This window comes from Perna viridis, chromosome 2, assembly GCF_037379345.1.
Source record: "Perna viridis isolate PV_CMFRI_1.1 ecotype Kerala chromosome 2, ASM3737934v1, whole genome shotgun sequence".
NCBI lineage: Eukaryota > Metazoa > Mollusca > Bivalvia > Mytilida > Mytilidae > Perna > Perna viridis.
The window spans coordinates 30,211,864-30,235,723 of NC_142446.1; the positions used below are offsets into that span (position 1 = coordinate 30,211,864).

The 23,860-nt window shown below is 34.1% G+C and overlaps 2 protein-coding genes across 3 annotated transcripts; one reads left to right on the forward strand and one right to left on the reverse strand.

The window, feature by feature from the left end:
* Positions 1-1,357: 1,357 nt before the first annotated feature.
* On the forward strand, positions 1,358-15,628 carry LOC148624578 (uncharacterized). Its single transcript, XM_088567279.1, has 3 exons — positions 1,358-1,939; positions 10,939-11,223; positions 12,863-15,628. Exons 2-3 carry the CDS (start codon positions 10,965-10,967, stop codon positions 13,822-13,824), a joined length of 1,221 nt encoding a protein of 406 aa, XP_088423405.1. The 5' UTR covers positions 1,358-1,939; positions 10,939-10,964; the 3' UTR covers positions 13,825-15,628.
* Positions 15,629-17,408: 1,780 nt separating this feature from the next.
* LOC148624579 (deacylase AADAC-like) lies at positions 17,409-23,840 on the reverse strand. 2 transcript variants are annotated; one of them, XM_088567278.1, is made up of 7 exons: positions 23,713-23,840; positions 21,177-21,310; positions 20,783-20,884; positions 20,327-20,447; positions 19,470-19,533; positions 18,900-19,021; positions 17,409-18,142 (listed from the first exon to the last, which is right to left on the reverse strand). In XM_088567278.1, the coding sequence occupies exons 2-7, from the start codon at positions 21,300-21,302 to the stop codon at positions 17,475-17,477; spliced, it is 1,203 nt and encodes a 400-aa protein (XP_088423404.1). In that variant the 5' UTR covers positions 21,303-21,310; positions 23,713-23,840; the 3' UTR covers positions 17,409-17,474. The 2 variants fall into 2 exon arrangements, with proteins under 2 accessions (XP_088423404.1, XP_088423403.1); XM_088567277.1 differs by lacking the exon at positions 23,713-23,840 and adding an exon at positions 22,966-23,111.
* Positions 23,841-23,860: the final 20 nt, after the last annotated feature.

A 23,860-nucleotide genomic window follows, 5' to 3' on the forward strand; every position in this document is an offset into this window, starting at 1 on the left:
TTTTATCAGCAACTCGGCGGGTGTTTCTAAAAAGCAGAGGACGCTTACCCTACCGGTGCACCTGGTCCATGCTCCCAGTTTTTGTGGAATCCGAGTTGCTCATTTGCTTTTGTTACTTTGTATGTATGATTTTAGTTACTTTATGTTCTTTGTTGTGTATGACTGCTTTCCATGTCTGGTCTATGTCCCTGGAATACATTCTTTTGGTTACCGCTATAACCTTGGTTCCCTTGATTACTGTTACGGGAGGTAACTCTGCAAAAACAGGATAAAATATGGCTGTATCCCGAGCTCCGCAAGTAGGGAATATATCAAACAATAAACATAAGCTCTGTAGAGCTTTTAAAATCGACATAAAAGCTTCTATTTTATGCTTTTCTTAACATTTTTATCCCTTAGAACTAGATATTTGTCATTTTTTACCAGTATTTTTACCCCAAAAAATACTTTTATGGTTCTTTAACGTGCTATGTTAATGACGAATCCCCATACATTTGAATGGTAGACTAGGACCCATTCATACGAAACCACGGAGTCACGTGACGAGACTTACACACCCATAGATTTGTAGTACTAGTGGCCACTCAATGCTGATTCACCAACCCGAGACGTTTGGAGTCGAAACCTCGGACGACTGAATTGCCTGGATTGTCGAAGCCTACGAATCCAGCAATAATAGTAGTCAGGTAACAGTTGGCTGTCTCTGAAGGACGACCAGACAAAGCAAAAACTTTAAAGGCGCGATATACCGGTCTTTCTTATATGATATTTTTTTGTTTTTGTTTTGTTTTTTGTTTGTTTTTTTGTTTTTTTTTGTTATATTGTCACCTCACCAACGCATGCATCAACTTATTATAATTGTTTGTAATTATTCTATTGTACCGTCTGAATACCTTTGCTCCTTCCTTGGTTAACAAAATAAAACATATATAGTTTTTCAAGCATTTTTTTCTTTTTTGTTGTCATCAGCTACTTAGAAGTTATAATTCAACGAGAAAACAAAGATAACTGATCGAGAAGATTAACGTTGAAGCACCATTACAAACGATATCGACTTCCATGTTTTTTTATCACTTGGTTAATGTTTCAGCGTGAATTTGATTAACCCTACAGCTTTACCATTCAGCAATATCATTTTTTATAAATCAATGGCACTGAAAATCTGGAACTGAAAAAAAGTGACAGACCCATTTTCTACCGGATGACTTCACAGATATTGCAATATCGAAGAAGTGGATTTCATTACCAGTAAACAGTAAATCAATTCAAATTACAGTTGTTCAAAGTCACTGTTAATAATGATTGATGCGTTAGCTTCACTAACTCAAAAGCACGACAGCCGTTTTTATTTTTGTTAATATCTTTAGGGAAAAAAATAAGGTTTCAGGAAATTCATACCAGGTTTGGAAGTAAAATCCAGCCATGGATGTTTTTGATTTTGTAATTAGTATTATCTGTAGTATAACTTTAATCGATGGTTGATCACAAAATGCCAAAGTATAATTAGACTTGTGGTAAATCGTTAATGCAGATGAATTTTTCTTAGACGATTTTGGAATCTAAAAACAATCTCTCTTTTCCTGGTAAGAGTTTTGTTACTGAATGAAGTTGCTTATTTATCAATATTGGCGTTGATAGAAATATTAACCAGTATTGATTGTTACTGTATACAGCTATACTTCTGGTTTCCGTCGTCCGTATCCAATACAATTTCAGTGATGAAAAAAACCTTTCATTTTTCTTAATTTTGAATAGCGACAGATATCGCTTAAGGAGCAAAACGAGCTGATGTGTTTAATTTGAATTGTTCCATAATCACACAGAAAGAATAAAGTTTAGAAGAATTGCATTACAAGATTCCGGTACGTCTTTCCGATCGATAGGAGCCAGTGTGACTCATTCGGTGAAGTAAACAAGGAATTTTTCTCTTTGCTGGAAGGTAAGAAATGCCTTATAATTGCGTAATTTCAACATTTGCGAATTTATATATTCATGTGTAATAATAAGTACAGTTTGTGCTAATTGTTGTTTAGTCTGCTTGAGTAATTATTCTACGTTCATTTGTTTATTAATAAAATCATTTTTTTTAAATTTATTTTATTTTTGCAAATTGCTTTCCAAAATATATTACTTTGAAAAAAAAGTTAATAGAAAGATTTCCTCAAAGAAGTCAGAACAGTTATATGCTAGAAACATTCTGTTAAATCACTGGCATGTTCTATAGAAAGAGATCTCAAGGATTCAATGCTAAGGTGGTTGAAGCCATTGAAATTGAAATCAACACTGCGTTGACAACCAAAGCTGTTTTATCTCGTTAAGTCGCATATAATTTGACGAAATTGTAAAGAAAATAATCGCGTGAAATACGGTTACGCTTTTATTTTCAATCATGCTTCTTCCTTAGAATATCAATAAAAATAACATTTTCTAATTTTGGAAAGACTGGATTTTGGAAAGATTTGGTATCTGAAGACACAATGATATCATTCAAAATATACGAAGTTTATCATAGGTGTAGATAACATTCCCAATACTTCAAGTGTGTTCCGGTTAGGGATACGATATTTGGGTAAACGATATAGGGTTTAAACAATCGCTTATAATGCATATACAAAAAGTATATTTTAATCTGCCATAGTATTATTTTAAGAGTGTAGTTTAGCCTCTCTTTCACTTCGTCTCTATTGCCAATTACTAAAATGTTAGAACTGTGTGCTGACATGAGTTACGGTGATAATGCTTTGATAGTAAATAATTTCAAATTATCAGTTAAAATTGATGGTTATTTGGAAAAAAAAACTTCAGTTATAATTGAATGACTGGTTTGATTCAGTTCATAATTGATGTCTGAAAATGTTTCAAGGGAAGCAAACTTACGCTTCTTTTACTATTGAAACAACATTGTGTAATTTTGCCAATAACATCTCCCTTCTTCGTGTATTAGAAGTACTTCTGGGCGTGATATTTCGACCAGTTGTCATGTTATCGTAACGATTTGGGACCTTGTCTAACATCTATCATGCTATAATGGTAATTCTCAAAAGTGGAAAAGAGTAATTTAAGTCACTAAAACGTCTAAAGCATTTTGGTCAAACTTAAGATGACAGTTTGATAATGCATAAGGACTCTGTAAGGTTAGTGTAAAAACAATATAATAGCCTTAAATACAGGCAGCGTTCCTTTCGTGCAACGAAGCGATTTCAATAAATGCACTCTTCATGTTGTAACAATTACCTAATTAATGATATTGATTCTTTGTCATTTTTTACCATGTCACGCTATGTTATTGCCTTCTATAATGGGCTACTTCAGATTTTTAACACAACACGGTCTCCATCTTATGATAAGGTCATCAATCCTTTGGACTCTGAAGAGATACGTATTGATCAATAGTTAAAATGTCAATTACATCAGTCTTTGTAGAAAACGGTAAAATTAGCACACTGAAGTCAGTTTATAAGACATTAAGTTTCCATAGTTGTATTGGTATAGCGAATAATTAACGCATGTCGCAGTGACTGTGAGAGCAAGGGATCGCCATGGTCACATTGAAAAAAAATGCGTATGTCATACTTTATATACGTATCTAGAGAGAGAGAGAGAGAGAGAGAGAGAGAGAGAGAGAGAGAGAGAGAGAGAGATCCCAGTTCTAATCCACAACTCTGAAACTTAGCAAAAATTTCACAAATTACTTCCACTGTAATGCTTCTTTTGAAAATTCAATCGCCAAGTGCATAGAATGTCAAAGAAAAATGATGCATACCTTTCCCGATTATTATATGAGATGTGAATTATAAGGATCAAGAATATATCGGTGTGGTCATGCACGCACAGACTGTCCAACTTCTTACTCAAATAGTCCGATATTTTTCGGTCGTTTATGTTTGTAAGTTTGTAATCGAAAAGTCCGATTTTACATATAATGACAATAATTGATAAATTCGAAGTTTTATGTGATTTTACACGTCAAAAATTCCAAGGAAAAAAACCCATAACGAATTTACGTCAGACAAATAATTATTACTTACAACCTTGCGTTTTTTTTCTGACGTCTGATGTCAATGTTAGAGGCCCTGAAGGGGAGACTTGATTAAAGAACTGTGTTTGCACAAACACAAAAAAGTTATATGAACTGCTGTTTCCAAAAATAAGAAAATGACATGGACCCAACTAATGTTTCTACAGAATATTTTAGAATTTATATTAGAAAGTAAAACCATCTTTTCTAAGTATATTCATTTTTTTTCAATATGTAATTAATTGTTATTGTTTATATACTGTATTACTGTATTCCATTTTAGAAACAACAGGCTTTTAGAGTAACTCTTAAAATAGACTGATAAAGTCAATATCAATATATATTTTGTTGATCATGCGACCAAATCAACCAATGATAATAAAGAAATAATAGACCATAAAAATATGTGGTATAGCTCTGAAAAAATTATCTGAAATTTCAGAAGGTTTTAATTGGTGAGGTAATTACGTAGAGTACATCAATTCACATATAGACAATAGACAATATTTATTAGCACAACACACATTTACATTAAATGGTTATCGCATAATGCAATACAAAACAAAGTGCAAATAAAAGTAATATGAACAATAATTTGATTAAGGTGCAACAGTGGTATACAGTTTAATAAATTTATATATTTATTCTGATTTCAAAACATTCTTTCATAAATTTTGTAATTAGTTTGATTACATTGAATAGGCGACTGTTTAATAGGGAAACTAATTCTTTCATTGTAAAAAATGATTAGAGACAAGATTATCAACTTTATTTAGTTTTTCTATTAATATATACAAGCGTATAACTTAATGAATTACTTGATGCGTACATGTTAAAATATGTAAACGATGTTATTGTACGGAGAAAATACAACTGTTCTAGTAAAGTAAACGCGGTCGTAAAATCAATATATTCTGGCACTACAAATTATTTTTCCAATGCGTGGGAACAAAGATGTATCTATGCATGGTGGGAAGCTGCTTAAAATGATCTTTCCTGTTTATTAACAATCAGTAAATGAGATATTGTTCGAGTCACTCTACTAGTCAAATCCCTCCCTACACAATCTTTTAAGCCATGTACTATCCTAAAAATCGATTGGCTTCCATCATCTTATATGGTTTTACTAACATATGAAAAAGCATGTAATGAAGAACAAAACAATTTCCATTCCCTTGAGATAGGTTCCCTGTACAATTTCTTTAGCAAAATCCTTCACAAGGAGATAATTTGTGAAAATTAACAACAATTTAGCTACATTTTACTGCTTTTTATCGCTTTGTCGACGCTTTGGGGATAATAAACTAAGCACTTCATATCTTGTTCGTCCAATTATGTTTTACTGTAATCAGTGTGCATTTTGAAAGTACATGTGTGCGAGAAGTAGACTTTTTAAAAGATGACACAGACCACCGCTGATCAGATTTGTCAACATGTTTGAAATAGGTAGATACATTATTTTTCATCTTAATTCTTTTAAATCAGTTTTGACAAATCGTTATAAGGACTCTCCGAACCCTTAAACATGTACAAATCGTTATAAGGACTCTCCGAACCCTTAAACATGTTAACCTAGACCAAAGATGTGCTTTTTTCTTTCTTGTTAAGTGTTTCAAATTATGAACCTGTATTATTCTCCCTTCTATTTAGTGGATACCAACCAAACCTTCAGAATTGTCCTTACAAACAAAGGTATATTGCTAAGTATGGAAGCGTATATGGTACACCAGAAATTTAGTTGTTTGCATTGCAATGTCGACATGATAATTTGATATAAATATGTTGACTTCTAAATGTCGGAATAATGTAGATAAATTTTCAGCACAATGTCGATATGCTTATTTTTTTTAAGTGAACACAATGGAAATAACGTCGACATGTTGAAATCTATGCCGACAGTAAAGAAACTTATTATTGAAGAATCTTTAAATTATGTTGACCTTCGAAAATGCTATAGTGAGCATATTCCTCCATAAGTATAAACCTTGTCGAGAAAAAAAGTTTTACACAGTTTAACAGGGGCGGATCCAGAATTTTTCATAAGTGGGGGCCCACTGACTGCTTAAGAGGAGGCCCGCTCCGGTCATGCTTCAGTGATTCCCTATATAATCAGCCAAGTTTTTCCCAGAAAAGGGGGGCGGACCCCTGACCCCTAAGTCCGCCTATGTTTAAGATGTTGTGCAAGGTCGCAAAAGAGGTGGGATGTAAGTGGTCACCGCGTTAGTCATTTCCGGTAGCTGTCTTAATCATAATACCAGTTGTCTCCAGTCAGATACATAAGATGATCAAAACAAGAAAAGTTGGCAGGTAAATTTAAGGGCAATGCACCGTAGCAGTCGATATTCATGCATCTTATTTTATTAAATGACTGGCCCAAAGGGCCAAGTGAGCTTTTCTGATCACTTGGCGTCCGTCAACATTTTCGTTGTAGTCCGTTAACTTTTAGAAAATCTTGTCCTCTGAAACTACCGGGCCAAATGAAATCTAAATGGCCTACATCATCCTTAGGATAACATGTTTAAAAATGTATCCGATGACTTATCCCATCAACCAAGATGGCCACCATGGCCAAAAATAGAATTTAAGGGCAATAACTCGTATAAGAATTCTAACAGTTTTGACGTATATATGGACAATTGGTAGAGCTCGTTATTCTGAACATATTTTTTCCTTTCAGATTATCTCTTTTTATAATGGTTCAAAATATAAGACAAAACTTGCTTTTTACCCCTATGTTCTACTTTTAGCTATGACAGCCCATGTTGGACAACTCGTATTGTTAAAAAATAGACACACACGGTATGTGTCTTTGCTTTTCTATTGATTTGTTTTGTGCATCAAAATTTATGAAAACTAACAAAAATGTTAAAAAAGGTTTACCAGGGAATTTTAGGTACATTGATATGAACAAATATGAACGAAAAAAGGGGACGCGGATCATGCGTCGTGCACTGGAAGGTTTAGGCACGAACTTTCACACTTCGTGCGTATCAAACATTGACATGTTTCAAAGTATGACCAGTTATTATAGTGGGTTGTGCTGTCAATGGTTTGCTGGACTATCATTAAATACTTTATATCCTCTTAATATCATTGATAATTAGAGATTTACCAAATCAAAATATTCATAAAAAGAAGTGTTGACAACTGAAGCGCTATCCAACAAAGGGCAATCCATGGACAACAGATATGCCAACCCAGTACAAATAAGACTAGACACATAAGGACAAACAATAACATATAACATCAAAAATATATGAAGCAATTAGAAACACGGACCCCTAAAAACTTAGGCGACTTCATGTGCTCCAGAAAGGTAAGCAGTCAGGTCATACCCGAAATCAAACAATAGGCTTTAAATTACCCCTGGATTTACTATACATATATGTATTTGCATGATTGATCATGATTGGTTGGTTAATTGATTGATTGACATTCAGTTACAAAAGTGTTATGCATAATCAGGACGAGAACGAGTTCAACAGAACAGAATGGCATACCATTAAACATAGGGAAGCGTTTGGGTCGATTTTAGATTGCAGCAATCATGATTATTTTGATTTCATATTTTTGTCATTGTCGATTTTTTTTTGGAAGGGTATGTATGGGGGATTTTTGACAATTGTAAATTTTAATTGGTTGGAATATTTTTTTTTTTCATTTTGGATGAAAATGTAAGTCATGCTTATTTATGTTTTTGTAACTTAATATCCCGATGCGAACAATGATTCTAGTCATGATTGCTGCCATCTAAAATGGACCAAAACTCTTCCCTATATTTAATGGTATGCCATTATTTTTTAAGTCCCTGTTTCTCGTTTGTTTCATATATGTTATTGTTTGATCTTGTGTGTCTAGTCTTATTTGTTCCTGGTTTTGCATATCTGTTTTCCATGGATTGCACATTTTTTGGATAGCGCTCCGGTTGTCAACACATCTTTTTATGAAAGTTTAGATTTGTTCATATTTTGTTAGTTTTCATAAATTTTTATGCACAGAACAAAACAATAGAAAAGCAAAGACACATACCAAGTATGTCTATTTTTTAACAATACGAGTTGTTTCAAAGGAAAAAAATGTGTTCAGAATAACGAGCTCTACCAATTGTCCATATATACGTCAAAACTGTTAGAATTCTTACACGAGTTATTGCCCTTAAATGACAAATTTCTATTTTTTAGCCATGGCGGTCATCTTGGTTGATGGGAGAAGTCATCGGTTACATTTTTGAACATATTACACTAAGGATGATAGAGGTCAAGTTTGGTTTCATTTGGCTCAGTAGCTTCAGAGGAGAAGATTTGCTAAAAGTTAACTGACGACGACAAAAAACGTTGACGGACGCCAAGTGATGAGAAAAGCTCACTTGGCCTTTTGGGCCTGGTCATCTAATAAAATAAGATGCATGAATACCAACTGCTACGGTGCATCATGTGCATTACCCTTAAATTTACCTGTCAATTTTTCTTTATCTTTGTCCGTTGTTTTGATCATCTTATGTGTCTGACGGGAGACAACTTGCATTATGATTAAGACACCCACCGGAAACAAACTAACGGTGACCACTTACTTTAAATTGGTATATTTAACCTTTGAGGCAAAAATGACATCCCCCCTCTTTTGCGACCTTGTTCATCATCTCAAACATAGGTGGATTAAGGAGGGGGCAGGGGTCCGCCCCCTTTTCTGGGAAAAACTTGGCTAATTATATAGGGAATCACTGAAGCATGACCGGAGCGGGTCCCTCTTAAGCAGTCAGTGGGCCCCAACTCCTGGATCCGCCACTTTTAAACAGTGTAAAACCTTTTTCTCGACAAGGTTTATACTTATAAAGGTATATGTTCACGATAGCATTTTTCCAGGTCAACACAATTTAAAGATTCTTCAATAATAAAAGAGTTTCTTTACTATCGGCATAGAATTCAACACGTCGACGACTTTATTTTGATTATGTTCAATTTAAAAAATAGGCATGTCGACATTGTGCTAAAATTTTATCTACATCATTCCGACATTTAGAAGTCAACATATTTACATCAAATAATCATGTAGACATTGTAATGCAGACTTGTTTACATGTAAAAGGCGTTATGACAATTGATTCCAGATTGCTGCACACAACATATCCTATGATTCCGACTCATTTGCAAGAACACAACTAAATTTCTGGTGAACCATATACGCTTCCATAGCTAAGCGCACAGCCAAACCCATTTCAAAACTTCATATATCTTTGCTTATGACAGTTAATTGTGTTGTAGATTTGTTTGCTTTGAATCAACTACGAAAAAGCAACTTTTTTAGTAAGCGTGATTCCGAAGGAACTAATAAAATCGTGAAGGAAATGAAATTACCGATGAGTATTCTGCAAGTTATTTCTATTAATTAAGAAATCACAATCATCGACGAAAGATTACTTAAGTACATAACATTGAAACTATGAGGGAGAAAACATTGTCATGAGAATGATCAAATGCATTAACAGGGTCTTTACATAGAATTTAAAACACTGCATCTAAAAGTTTTTGACATGACATGGGTTGTCTCCTTATTGTATGACTTACGATGTGCCGTGGTTCTCAAACCCACATGGAAAGAATTCGGATTTACTTCACATATTTTTAGATTTAAACTGGTTTGGAGGTGGCATGTCAGTTAACTGCTAGTAGTCTTTAGTTTGTACATTTGTGTTATTCGTATTCAGTTACTTTATTTCCGTTGTAACACGGGGTTCAGACCTGTTTGAACAGATTTTTATGTATGTTTAATTGGGTAATATTTTCCCACACTGGTCAGATTTTTAAAGGGGGAGTTGTGACCACGCCAAAGTACTTTAACCCCGCCGCATTTTTTGCGCCTGTTTCAAGTCAGGAATTTCTGGCCTCTGTATATCTTGTTTCGTTTTCACATTTAGTTTATATTACTTGAATATATATGGGCAACTATAACGCTGTAACTGTGTATGTTTTTGGGCCAGCTGCAGCCTGCCTTGTGGTGTGAAGGTTTCCTCATCGTACATTGAAGAACTATGGGTGGCTTTGGGCTGACATTTACACCCCGATATTCTCGTTATATTAACTGAAACTATTCTTATTACAAGACTAACAAATTCCAAGTCCAACTATGTTCTGTTTGTTTGGGGTTTAACGTCCGAGCAGCAATATTTCAGCTATATTCAGACAATTCAACTATTTTCAGTTGGTATTCTACTTTAAATGCTAAAGTTTAAAATTTTCATGTTTTTGTCTTTTGACTGATTTACAGATTTTTTTTTCACGAAAATTTCAATGAACGAAATAGGTATCCTTACAAATATCCTCAGTTGGTCGAAATATAGTTCGACTACTGACTATTCAAGGGGTTATTATCAGTATCAGGAAAGTTTTAATGATTTTTCCTGATTTTTTTTTAATCTAAATAACTGAATAAATATTTCATTAGACGAAAACAAAATCAATACGGCTTGCGTTAAACAAATATATTCGTTATTAAGATGTCGGTCATTTGCATAGCTTTTGAATTTTCTTATTTTCCTTTATATTACATTGTCTATTCTTTTGACTGTTATCGTATGTGTTAGTTTTCATTTTCAAAACGTTTTGAAAGAGAAATCAAGGGAACCAAGGTTATAGCGGTAATCAAAAGAATGTAATCCAGGGACAAAGATCGGACATGGAAAACAGACATACACAACAAAGAACATAAAGTAACTAAAATCATGCATACAAAGTAACAAGATCCACGAGTTCGTGATGACTACAACTTTTGTAGTGATGACTTCGATCTTATAGCAACATAACCCTGCACCAGAAGCCTATTTGTTAGAATTCTAGCGCGATACAAAAAGTGTTAGTAGTCTCGGCAAGCTCTGAGTAAGGTTTTACATTTCGATTGAACACTTCTATTTTTGAATTTGACAGGTTTCAGTAACAGTATTTTTGGCAAAATGTCTAGTTGTCTCCCGTCATGCTGGGGAGACTGTAGATGTCGAGGTGCTGCCAATGAAAACAATACAACAGCCCCAGAAGCAAGACCGACACGGACGACGACAGTTACATGTAAAAACTGTGAAGCTAAAAACAGGAGAAGTGGCATTGGTTGTCGTAAACGTACTGATGACAAAAATAAAGACAAAAGAAACAGTGGAGAAAATCAAGAGATCGTGGGAGGATGTTGGAGTGGTGGCCATGGCTGTTTTATAACATGTAAGTATGTAGTATGGCGTGGTGGACATTGTTGTTCCATTAAATGTAAGTAGGTGATAAAGAGTGGTGGGACTTGTTGTTTTATTACATTTAAGTTTGTAGTAGGACGTGGTGGAAATTATTGTTTTATTATATACAGAGTGGTGGGCATGGATGGGATGTTTTAATACATATATTTGATATGGATTGGTAGACTTGGCTGTCACAGTTTATCACATGTACTTGTATATATGTGATATGGCGTTGTGGGTATATCTGTTTTATTATATGTAAGTATGTGACATTGTGTGATAGGCATGGTTGTTTTATATGTATGTATATGATCGATATGGTATGAGGTCTGGATGTTTTTTTATATTCATAAGCATTTGATATGGCATGTAGGACTGCCTATTTTATTACATGTCACTATGTGATATAGTGTAGTGGATCGGCTATTTTATAGCATGCAATTACACAGAGCGAATGTCAGCTTTACTTTCCGGTTGTTACCAAGATATTGCCATTAGATCTACAGACTTTCGGGAATTCCTTTTGACCACTGCTTAGATATGATTAGTATGTTAGATATGGAGTTATATGGACATTTCAGTTTAAGTAAATGTGGGTTTGTGTTTAGGATTGGGCCATGGCTGTTTCAATTATTAACGTTTGACACATGTTAAGAAGAAGTTAGCATGTCTGTTTCATTACGTGTGAATATGTTATGGAGTGACGGTTATTGCTGTTTTGTAACGTGTGGAAAAGTTATCAGGAACGGTGACGATGGCTGGTTCTTATGTGTGGGTGCGTGTTAACGGGTTCTGTTCATGGCTGTTTTGCTACGTGTGGTGTGGTGTTGATTGTTTTATTATATGTAAGTAAAAGATCTGAATAGACGGCAATGAATATTTTGGTTCGTGAAGTACATTTGTATTTGACATGGAGTAGCTGCCACGACCGTATCATGGGTTATAAAATATGATATGGAATGGTAGGAGCGGATATTGTCAGAATAAAATGAAACTTTTTCATTACAACGAATTTACTATACGATATGATAAATGTCACGAACACGTTGATACTAAACCTATACTCAGAAATCAGAAAGACGACTGATCCACCGGTATAAACAAACCTCCACGCAATAGATACTTCATGTATATATAAGAGAAGATTGTAGGAAAAGAAACATTTTCGTTGTTTTTAGTAAGTTGTATAGCGTATCAACTCTTACGAAACTCAATAGTTGATACGGTATAGGTAGACCTTTAATTAAAGTCTTGAGGTACTGTGACATATCGGATAATTAATTTCTCCAGACAACTCCCAAGGTCTTGTACAAAAGGATATGATTATGGTGGTATAATGTCAGTAGATTGCGCTTCTGTGATTCTGATTCTTTTTAAGGGTGATCTTGTATTTATGATGACGCATAGGAAATTAGTATAATTGGAAGTTACCATTAATTGTATACATATTCCGTTTGATTGCACCCATCAACCAAATATTTATCAACCGCACCCGATCCCAAAATGTGACACTAAGCCACACGAAAAAGAGGTAATATAAATGTAACACAGCATTTTTTTATTCACAAAAAGTACTCAATGTACCGTAATGTTTACGTTTATCTTATTAACTATTGTCAATTTTTCAGCCACACACCCACCTAAACCAAAAACAGCCTGCAGCATATGCGAACAGAAGAAAAAATCGCGTATAACTGCTGAAACTTTTTGTCCAGAATGTGAAGAGGCACTCTGTAAGACATGCGCTGAACATCACAAGATTTCTAAAATATCGAAATCTCACCACACCATTCCTGTTAAACACTACAGTGAAATACCAAATTTTGTGCTGAAAACCGAACAGTGCTGTATTGACCACAAGCTCGAGTTTGAAATGTATTGCCAAGAGCATAAACAACCCTGTTGTGTAAGATGCGTCTCTGAAAATCACGTGGACTGTCACAATTTGAAACCTTTGAACGACGTCGTCCACAATTCTAAATCTTCTGAGCTATTATGTGAAATAGAGAAAAGCATTGATGATATTTCTGCCTACCTCGAGACAGCCCAGAAAGAGAGAGAGGAATATGTTCGGAAATTCGAAGAACAAATAGCCCAGTGTAGAAAGCATAAAAATCTTATTCGTAGTCTTATAACTGACCACCTTGATCAGCTTGATCAAAAAATGGAAGCTGAGCTAAATACTAGGGAATCTGACTATAAAGTAGCCTCCGAGAAAACTATTGGTGAAATTGAAAAGAGGAGAGAAAATGTCAAAAAAATTGCCGATGATATATCTGCAATGAGAAAATATGCCTCAGATCGTCAGACGTTCCTTGCAATGCATTTACTGAATGATTCTGTATCGAAGGAACAGAATGCCGTATATGAACTATCAAACAATATGGAACATATTGAACTAACCGTGAACGAGCCCGACATAACAGCCGTCTTAGAAGCCCAGTCACTTGGTACCTTAAAGGTTGTTTCTCTACCAGTCGACTCGGTCTTCAAAATCAAGAAGAAAATGAAAGAAAAACAGGCCACGAAGCAGGACAATTCGAGAGAGAAACGCAGACAACAAAACATACAAAACGCTACAGAGAAATGAAAATTCGATCTAAATAGTATACTGTGGAAGTTGTTAATACATATATGTCTCTTAGTACGGGTAGAATCTAGGTTTTCTGTTGTGGTATATTTCATTGAAGAGTTGAGTTCAATCAAATGCGATTTTCTGGTATGCCCAAGGCCACGAATAAATAGTTCAATTGTTGGACAGGCACCCGTTACTGTTAAAATAAATAGCTCAGGGTTTACAGTAAACAACTCAAGAAGTTATCTTGGTACCTTTTTTGTTTACTTCAGATCTATATTTTTAAAATCCAGGGTAATAAGCATCAGTATTACATATAATGCATTTAAAATTTGAGGATATGTACAACAAGCTGACACCGAATCGATGACTGCATTCATAAAACATCAGACATTTATATTTAATAGGTCCTCTTGGTTTTACTCTTTGGTGCAAGATACAAATAAAGAAAAAATGCTGCACGAATCAAACAAACCACAAACGTATGTAAACAATTCTAATGATTTTGTCTCATAGTTTTGCCCCTTATAGTCAATAATTTAGTAGTAAAGATTTTAATTACTTGTTTTGCGTGCCAGAAATAGATATTTGTATTACCGCAATAATGTCATCACCATAGCAATTTTAGTCTTGGGATTAAACGGAAATCTATAATTCGACTGATTTTGACTCTTTGTGACTTAGTATAATGAAAGGGACTGTATGTTTTTTGTTGTTGTTACATAATTTACTAGAAATGTGATACACCTACAATGGATAGTCAATTAGAATTATGTTATAGTATTACTTATTGAGGCACCACTTTTCCATAACATTTTGTTAAAAAAAAAGTTTTGGGACTTTGGGAATATAAATTAGCAGTAAGTGGGTTGGCTTTAAAATCCTTAGTAATGATGGGAATAATTATATGGAATTGTCTTCAAATATGTATATTTATCACGCTGCGCACGTTATTGCTACAAACTCTAAAAATTGCCTTTAATCACGACTAAAATTTGCCTAGAAACTGTCCTCTACGTACCTTCCTATACAGTTGATACTAGTGAACATAATATAGCGTATAGTTTCATATCGTTGCCCCTAGGATAAACCTATCACAGTTACTATATAAAGATTCATGTACCTGAATTGTATTTTTTCACGTGTGATTTAGATTTCATTTTTTAACCAGAAACCGGTAATTGAAGATGTCAAGGCAGCTCTATATATAAGCATTTACAAGTAGTTTGCTCTAGTTGAGTGTTTTATTAGAAGTAAATTAAATATTCATTGTCGTATGTACTCAGAACTGTATACACCTTGATATTAGAAAAGAAAAAAAAGAGGAAAAACAGTGACTATTAGGGGAGCATTAAAGCAATATTTTTAAATTTAGATTTTTCCTGTTGAGCGGATGTTTCAGCCATTTTTATTTTTTTAAATGTTTTGTTTTTTTTTTCATCTGAATGACTTGAGGTTTCCTAATGCAAAACATGGGCTTTGTCATTCGTCGACTAGAGAACGGTACATCTAACTCGCAATTCCTCTAAAACGCTGAATGGAATTAAATAAAACTTTCACATATTTTCTTTCACATGATATCATTGTGAATCTTCTATTTTGTTGTCCACTTGATGACTTCCTATCTGTTTTTTTTTTTTTTTTGGGGGGGGGGGGAGTAGGGGAATTACTAAGTGAGCTCCGCCAACAGTTTTTTTTTCCACTTGATTTTAATATGTGTTAGGTTGTTTAAGTATCATTGAACCTATTTTAGAATAAAAGTTATCATGTACTTAGATGTTTGTTTCTCAACGGAATTATAAGGTTTCATTTAACATAAAACCGATCTTAACTATGTTTTAACAGTTATACATGTGTAAACCATATGCACTGAACTTAAGAAGGCAACAATTCATAATAAAATTATAACCGGACTGAAAGAGTAATCAAGGGAACTAAGATTCTAGCGGAAATCAAAAGAATGTATTCCAGGGACAAAGACCAGACATGGGAAACAGACACACATACACAACAAGGAACATAAAATAACAAAAGTAATACATACAAAGTAAAAAAAGTAAATGAGCAACTCGGACTCCAGTAAAAACTGGAGCATGGACCAGGTGCATCGGTAGGGTAAGCGTCCTTCACACGTGGTTCAAAGATTCTAATGCAAATCCGATTGAATTAAACTAATGCGTATTATCAAATTCACACTGATGATTCAAAACGAGCATTGTATTGTTATTTACTGCATGGCCATATTGTCTTCTCCTATGAATAAAATTGATCGAAAAATGGATCAATATACTCAATGTATTACACTGTTTCTGGTCATTATTATTTTTTCTCTAGAGACTTTTACTGTGTTAGCTTAAATTAAAATGGCAAGTGTAAGATTATTTCCAATGAATACATATATGGATCACTAAAATATGTAATAAAGGATTCGCCATCTTATTAATATGTAGATTGCGTAGTCATTGTGTAAGATGTGCCCGGTTACAAAAATTTCAAATTGAGATTTCCTCAAATCTTTCCTCAACTCAAATTCCGACCAATCACTTAAAATTGAAGACTTGAGGAAAAACTCCGGAATTTTCAACCTGAGATTTTTTTTATGAAAACCAGGCCAGGTTCCATTACACAAAGATCCAGTATAGGCTTCTCTTACACCCTAGTCAGAATGTAACATTGGCAGTAATGTCCTCGTAATTAGACTTCATAACAAAGTTATTTGAAAATCAGTTTTACATACATATCCAAGACGCCAAAAATATTGGTTTCCTGTCTGACAGATAACATAAGGATAACAGTCCAACCATAATTTTTAATGTAGTTTTTATGTATTAAGTAAGTTTCCGGGAATAAATACCGGTTTCACCATTGATAAGAGAAGGCGTAATTAACAGCTTCTGTAGCAGAAAACCTTTAACGGCGTCTGTGTCAGGAAGCAGAAAAAAAATGTTTTCTTCGACTAATTGCCTTACTAATATGATTTTTTTTTGTACACTGTTGCATTTACAGATCACATAAACTTAATGAATACTTACTGGTCACCAAACTATTATTCCTCAATGAATAGTTACTGGTCCTGCTCAGCAAACTATAATTCCACGATGAAAATCGCTCTTTGATAGCTCATTTTTAGAACAAAATATTAGCAATCTGTTAGACGTTTTATCTTAAATTTTAAAATAATCTTAGATATGTAATAAATAAATAAATAAATAAATAAACAAATAAGCAATTTATGTAAATACTGAATCATTCACGTATATACAAAATAAGATATTTACGTATTTGCATAAAATATCTACTTATTTTTTACCTGAATTCCGCACCTTAATATTGGCTAGCTCGACATTGGCCACAATCTAAGACTACCATCTTACTGTTTTATATGGATATTTGTATATGCGTATGTAGAACAGGAGGAGGTGAAAGTCTGTACATTAAGTTGTGAAGGTGTATTTATTATAAGTACATGTAGTTAATTTACAAAATGTTAGAATCTTACTGAGACACGTTTCATATATTTCTATCATGTTATTTTGAACTTCGCCTCATGTAGATCTTTAATTTTCCATGAAATATTTTGTTTTTCTTAAGAAAAAAGAATTATAATATTTCCTAAAACAGTTTTGAATCTTTTGCCTTATGTTAACTAGAAGTAATCACTCCGGTTATAAACTTTCTAAATGTGTCCTGATATATTGGGAAATCGTTTCAATTGAAGTCTTGCTAACTCTATAAAATGGCGGTAACAGGGCTCCATGTTCAGATCCAGATAAATGAAGATGAGTTATAGGATGCTTAATTGACTTTAATCTTTCATTCAATATAAAACTTTCGTCTCTAAGTGGATCAAATTCGCATGTCAAGACAAACGTCGGTGGTAATTTTGACAGTTGTTCGTCTGATGCCATAAGGGGAGCGAACCGAGTATCAAATATGAATCTTGTTACTTCTTTAGCAAAAGAGATATCATTAGCTTCTATATCATCACTTGGCTCTGTTCGATATCTTCCCTGAAGTAATCTTGGGTTTACTCGATTTCTATATTTCTTTTTCATTTCACTTGTCACGTGTTTATTGTCTGCAAAAGCTTTAAAATAATTGTAATTTCCGAATGCATATAAAATATAGAATACAATCATGATATTGCGTGACAAAACACTATACTTATTTCGATCATAACTAAACTCTTTATATGAATTTAAGTCGAAGTCAAAAGCTTGAAGACAGGGATAGATCAACACAAGGAATGCTTGCTTAGGTTTGTCGGATTCTTGCGTTTCATTGTTTAATTTCAAGGATACTGCCATTGCTAAATTCCCACCTGCACTGTCACCTTTAAAGACATAATAACAACTTTAGCATTTTTTATTTTAGAACAGGTGGTTATTTTGTAGGAAAAAAATGTAATATCAATCGAATGAAGGGTTTAAACTTCTATTTGTACATTATAAGCAAGTCTTGCTCAATCTGATCACGATTTATACTGTTTTCATGTTTGAATTTTCATCTATGCTCCATTGTATGTTGATAAGCCAATACAGGTCCCCATATTTGACCAACAAAATAAAAAAAAAGAGTTTTGCTATGGGTTTTGGGATGGGTTCGAGGTATGTACAACTAGTTGTCTTTTATCCAATTTCTCAAGGTGTTTGTATTTAGTATCCATCTCAAGAGTTAAATCCGAATTCAACAGTTTTATTGTTGTATTTTCCCATCACTGTCCCAAGTTAGGATTGAGCGCTCACAAACATGTTTAACCCGGCCACATACTTTATGTCACTAGTTGTCCCAAGCTAGGAACTTGTAGTCTAGTGGTTTTCTTTGTTTTTTTTATGTTCATTATTATTCGTTTTATGTTTTTTTGTACTTAGGTATATTTTCGTATTTTATAAATAGTTTCACATCACTTATTTTGGATCATCTTACAGCGTGCTCTGTGGTATGGGATTACCCATCATTGAAGACCAAGTGGTGACATGTAGACGTTCAACTGTTCGTTGTTTTGCACCAGGTGGATGACTGTCTACTGTCAATTATACCACATCTCCTATTTTTATATTTATTTCAACTACTTCGAATGCTTTACTCACCGCTAATACCAATTTTGTTCGGATTGACACCGTATGTGTGTGCATTTTGAATGAAATACTCTGTTGCTGTTAGACAGTCATTGAATGCGGCAGGGAAAATGTGTTCTGGGGCAAGTCTGTATCTGTTAATTAAAAAATAATGGCGTGGTTACATATAATGTAAAAGTGGTGACATTAAAAGGTAATCATAACTAAAATAGCTTCAACCACATCCGATGATGAAAGTAACAAGTTGTTGTTCGGTGTGGAGAGTGTAGAAAACGCGTTCTGATCATGCATCTTACATATGTACCAATCTAATTATAATAAGATCTATCAATGCAGAACAGTGGCGGATACAGGGGCCCCGAGGGGCCCGGGCATCCCCCTAAGAAAAAAAACATATTGTAAAATTGTGTGTGTTAAATCAAGAAAAACACTCACTTCGTGATCCTCACCGGTGATTTTGTCAATAATTTTTTTACCCCCCCCCCTTACCTAAAACTCTGGATCCGCCACTGTAGTATGGAACATTCGTTCTCCTTGCAGAATTATATATGTGTATATGTTGTACCAATATCAATGACTTACTCGATTGACACGACCACGCTGTTTGTCTTCTTACATAACAATGCTGTTAAATGGGAATAGGTTCCTATAATAATGAATCAGAAAGAAACGACAGTTAATGTCGATCCCTAACTACAGTTTTTTATCAATTAAGGCAATGGATAAAGATAATACAACCAAACAAAGACACAACATAACAAAAAACATATAGATAGGCCGAAAGTAAACACACAAAAAAGTACAAACATGAGAGAGCACCCTGATTTTCACACGGGGCATTAAGCAGGTGCATCGGTAAGGTAAACATATGTTTTTTTATAGAAACATTTGTCAAAATGCACAGGAAAAACTCCAATAGTCTACATAGAATACAACTGAATTTATATGATAATTTGGAAAATAAATTTTGTTAAAGATTTTCGAAGTATATGTTAATTTGCTGTATTGTCACTTTGATCGATGCAATCCTCTTAACTGACACTGCAAGGTATTTGGATTGTCAGTAGATGTTTGTTACATCATAGGTTTCTGACATAGAATATTAGTATACAAAGAACTGATACAAAGAAATGAAAAAAAAAATAAAATGAAATTCACTTTCAAATATCACAAATCTAAATACATGGTCGAATTAATTCTGGACCCTTCGACAAACTGCAAAAACATTACACCACAAAAAATATTTTGATCACATAAAAAGCAGTTGGTTTATAGATGGTCCTGAACACTAACGGGGTACAAACCCATAGTAACATTCTACAAAGTCGGTAGGTGAGAGATAAGAACCATATGCCATGTATATTATCCAACTCCAGAGTAGTCCTGTTATTAGTTATGAACATATCCATTTGCCCACTATTCGAGATATACCTACTTACTTGTATTAAAAAGGCACCAGCCTCCGCCATGAATATAGATCACACCTGGAAGCAAACCACTGGGTGCTTCAGTAGGTTTAAAAACTCTTACCATGATACCATCAAAGTTCTCCAGTGTTTGCTGCAATGATTGAAATTCGTTTAACGAGTAGTTCTAATAATGGCAAACATATAAGTATAATGAGCATTCAAAACATCTATCTTGTAGGCAATACATATGTAATGGTTTAGAAAAAGACCCTTATTTTTTCACCAACACACTTTCTACAACACTACATATAACATTACAAGTCTTGTTCAAAATCAACATATGGAACCAGACTCACCTTACAGTCTTTTTACTATACTTTGGGGTATATAACAAGTCTAAGTAAAATTTTTGCCGACTCCTAAAATCAGTTTCGTCGTTTTAAGTGAGGCTTAAATTATCAATTGGTTGCCCAATGTTTGACATACCTCGACTCCATGAACTTTAGGCTGGAATTTTGTCAAACGGTCAAAAGATGCTCTCATTACCTCATGAATTTTTCTTCGACTGATCAATGCATAAATTATTACCTAAAGATACAGAAATGTTTCATCAATTACTAAAAGTCGGAAAATAAACCAGGTATAGGTATATTAATGTAACATTTTGTTACAAACACAACATAGTAATTTTATATTACACATTTTATTGTTAGAATAGCATATAGATTTTGTTTACTTAAAAAAACCAACAATTAACAGAGCATATGTATCACAATTATCATAACATGCAAATATACAAATATATGTATAAACATTTATTATGACATGCATTCTTTGCACTGGCTTAACTTTAACACAATCTATGATGCTTGTTCCTTACCAAGTCGCAGTGGATTTTTAACAATACTGATGTTAACCACAGTTTCCATGGTTCCGAGGCTCCTCTTGGTATCGGAACGTACAAGTAGATACCAATTGTTACAAGGAAGATAATCCACAACCACATACTAGAACCTAAAAAAATAAGTTGCCACATTATACATGAATGTAAACTTAATGCACATCCACACAACAAAAATAATTTTCCTGTAAAGCAGGGATCTCCCGCAATGTTCAATCAGCAATATTCCCTAGCCATGCGTCTAATTTATAATAGATACTACTTCAGTTGGAAAACCGCTTGACCTTCGGAAAACTACCACAAAGCTCTGTGTAGAAGTCCTTTGGCGTTGTAATAACATTTTTAAACTTGTTCAGGCTGTGAAGACATACTACTTAAGCTAGTTAAGCAAGGTGCGCTCTAAATTACCGATTGGATGATAGTATGCACAGATAGTACACACTATCATCCGAAAGTTTTTTTTAAATTTCTTTCACTTTGATATTTTCAATCGCTTTTTTCTGCATCATGGCAATTTTACCAAGTCGTGCCCCTGTGCAAAATAAATACAGTCAACTTGTTGACATATAAACAGAAAGTCCTAACAGAGCTGCAGAATTTGCTCCAAAAATCAGTATAAAGCAATATAGTATAATTTACTGCGATTGATTGATTGATTGTTGGGGTTTAACGTCCGAGCAGCAATATTTCAGCTATATTCAGACAATGAAAATGAAATGGATAATAAAATGAACATGAATGACGATGAAATGAAAAAAAAGATGGGACACAAGGATAATAGGGTCGACAAATTTAGATTGCCACTAGAAAAAGGGAGGGATGGGTAAGGTCGGGCAATTTAGCCTCCTGTGGTGGAGCGCAAAGGTTCCTACTCCTATCAAATACCACAGCAGGGTTCTTTAACGTGCAGGGAACGTGGCATCTTTCCCAACACGGTGCACCACTATGGTTTGCGGTCAGGTTTTCTGTATTATAGCCTGAAACCCCTGCATGTAACACGCCAGGGGTACCCCATTTCACCACCTGAGGCACACATCCCAGTTGCTCTGTGCTCTTTTACGACAAGCTTAGCACTGCTGCAGACCTATTCTTTTAACACCCGGACCTGTACGGGGCTAATTTACTGAGTTACATTACTAAACAAATGGTTGTAATTGTTAAGGAGTGAGATGGGTATTGGTTTGGAAAGAAAAATTCTACTAATTTGAGTCATAATTTATCTTTAAAAGCCGAGGACAAAAAAAAAATAGCTATAGTTCAAAATAGTCTCCATTACCAATACTAAATACTAATATTTATTGGTTCCAACACAATTACAATAATTGGTTATGACCCATATGTTCATAATACATTTACAAAATATAGGTATACATACAAATAATTATACAGTAGTTGTACAGAAATCAACATGTGCTAATGTTAACCTATAAGGTAAAACCATTGAGATCAATGTACCATTACAAAATATAATATTTGTAGGAAAAAGGAAAAAAAAACAAAAATAAAAAATATCATATACCATATATCAAAAGACCTTCTTGTTTCAGATGAGTTTTGAATAAATGATATATTCATTACTTTTTTTTTATGAAATTTTCCCCACCAAGGTTGAAGCAATTTATATTAAAAATAGAAGACAAATTGGTGAGGACTAATTCTCTTTCTTTTGAATGCTTCGAACATTGCCAAATAAAATCTTCATCTTCTATGAGAGAATTTTCACACATTTTACAAAGTCTATCTTCTCTCTTGATGTTATTATGTATACCTTTTTCAAGGTTGCGTGCACTTAATCTGTATTTGGCTATGTAAGATCGACATTTATATGACTCCATTTGGTCTACTTGTGTGCATGGTCAGGAGAAAGACAAAAGGTTTTGAAAAAGGGGAGTTCCTTTGACTCAATAATGCAGGCATTTTATTTCACGGGACACAGGGGCTAGCCCCACTATCAAACATGCACCCCACTAGTATTATATGTCACATATAAGTTATCATACTAGTGGGGCTGCATATTTGATAGTGGGAGCAAGCCCCTGTGATTAAAACAGGATTTGTTTTCAGCATTTTATAAATTTATAAATCTTCATTAATTAAGTAATCACAGATGCTTGCTCCCACTAGTCGGGCTGCATATTTGATAGAGGGAGCAAGTCAGTGTATTTCAATTGAATAACTATAAAAAATGTCTCACCCAACAAAAATCCCAGCCCCCTCCATTAAATGAAAGACCAACCAAAAAATTATATATAATTATATATGCTCCCAAGACATAATAATTACTATTTGGGCTAGCCCGTGCATTCGCTGAGAGAAAATTTATGTGCTGGAAGGTGGTGAATAAGTTTACTATAGAAGATGTACACAAATAGTGACACATGGCAAGCGAGAGGACGACACTGACGACACACCCACCAGCTGAATAAGCTGAAGATTTTATGTCTGTCCATATCAAATAGAAAAACACGTGTTCACTGTACACTAAACCTTTTTAACAAATAAATAAGACCTTTACCTTTATGACAATCAATTCATAAAATCTCAGTACTTAATAAATTACTAGATGAGTACTAACTGCCTACGTTCATTTTCATAGTTCATTCGGAACATCTCGGATATTTCCGATACACTGCAAACTGGGACTGCGAGTAGTTCCGATGGTT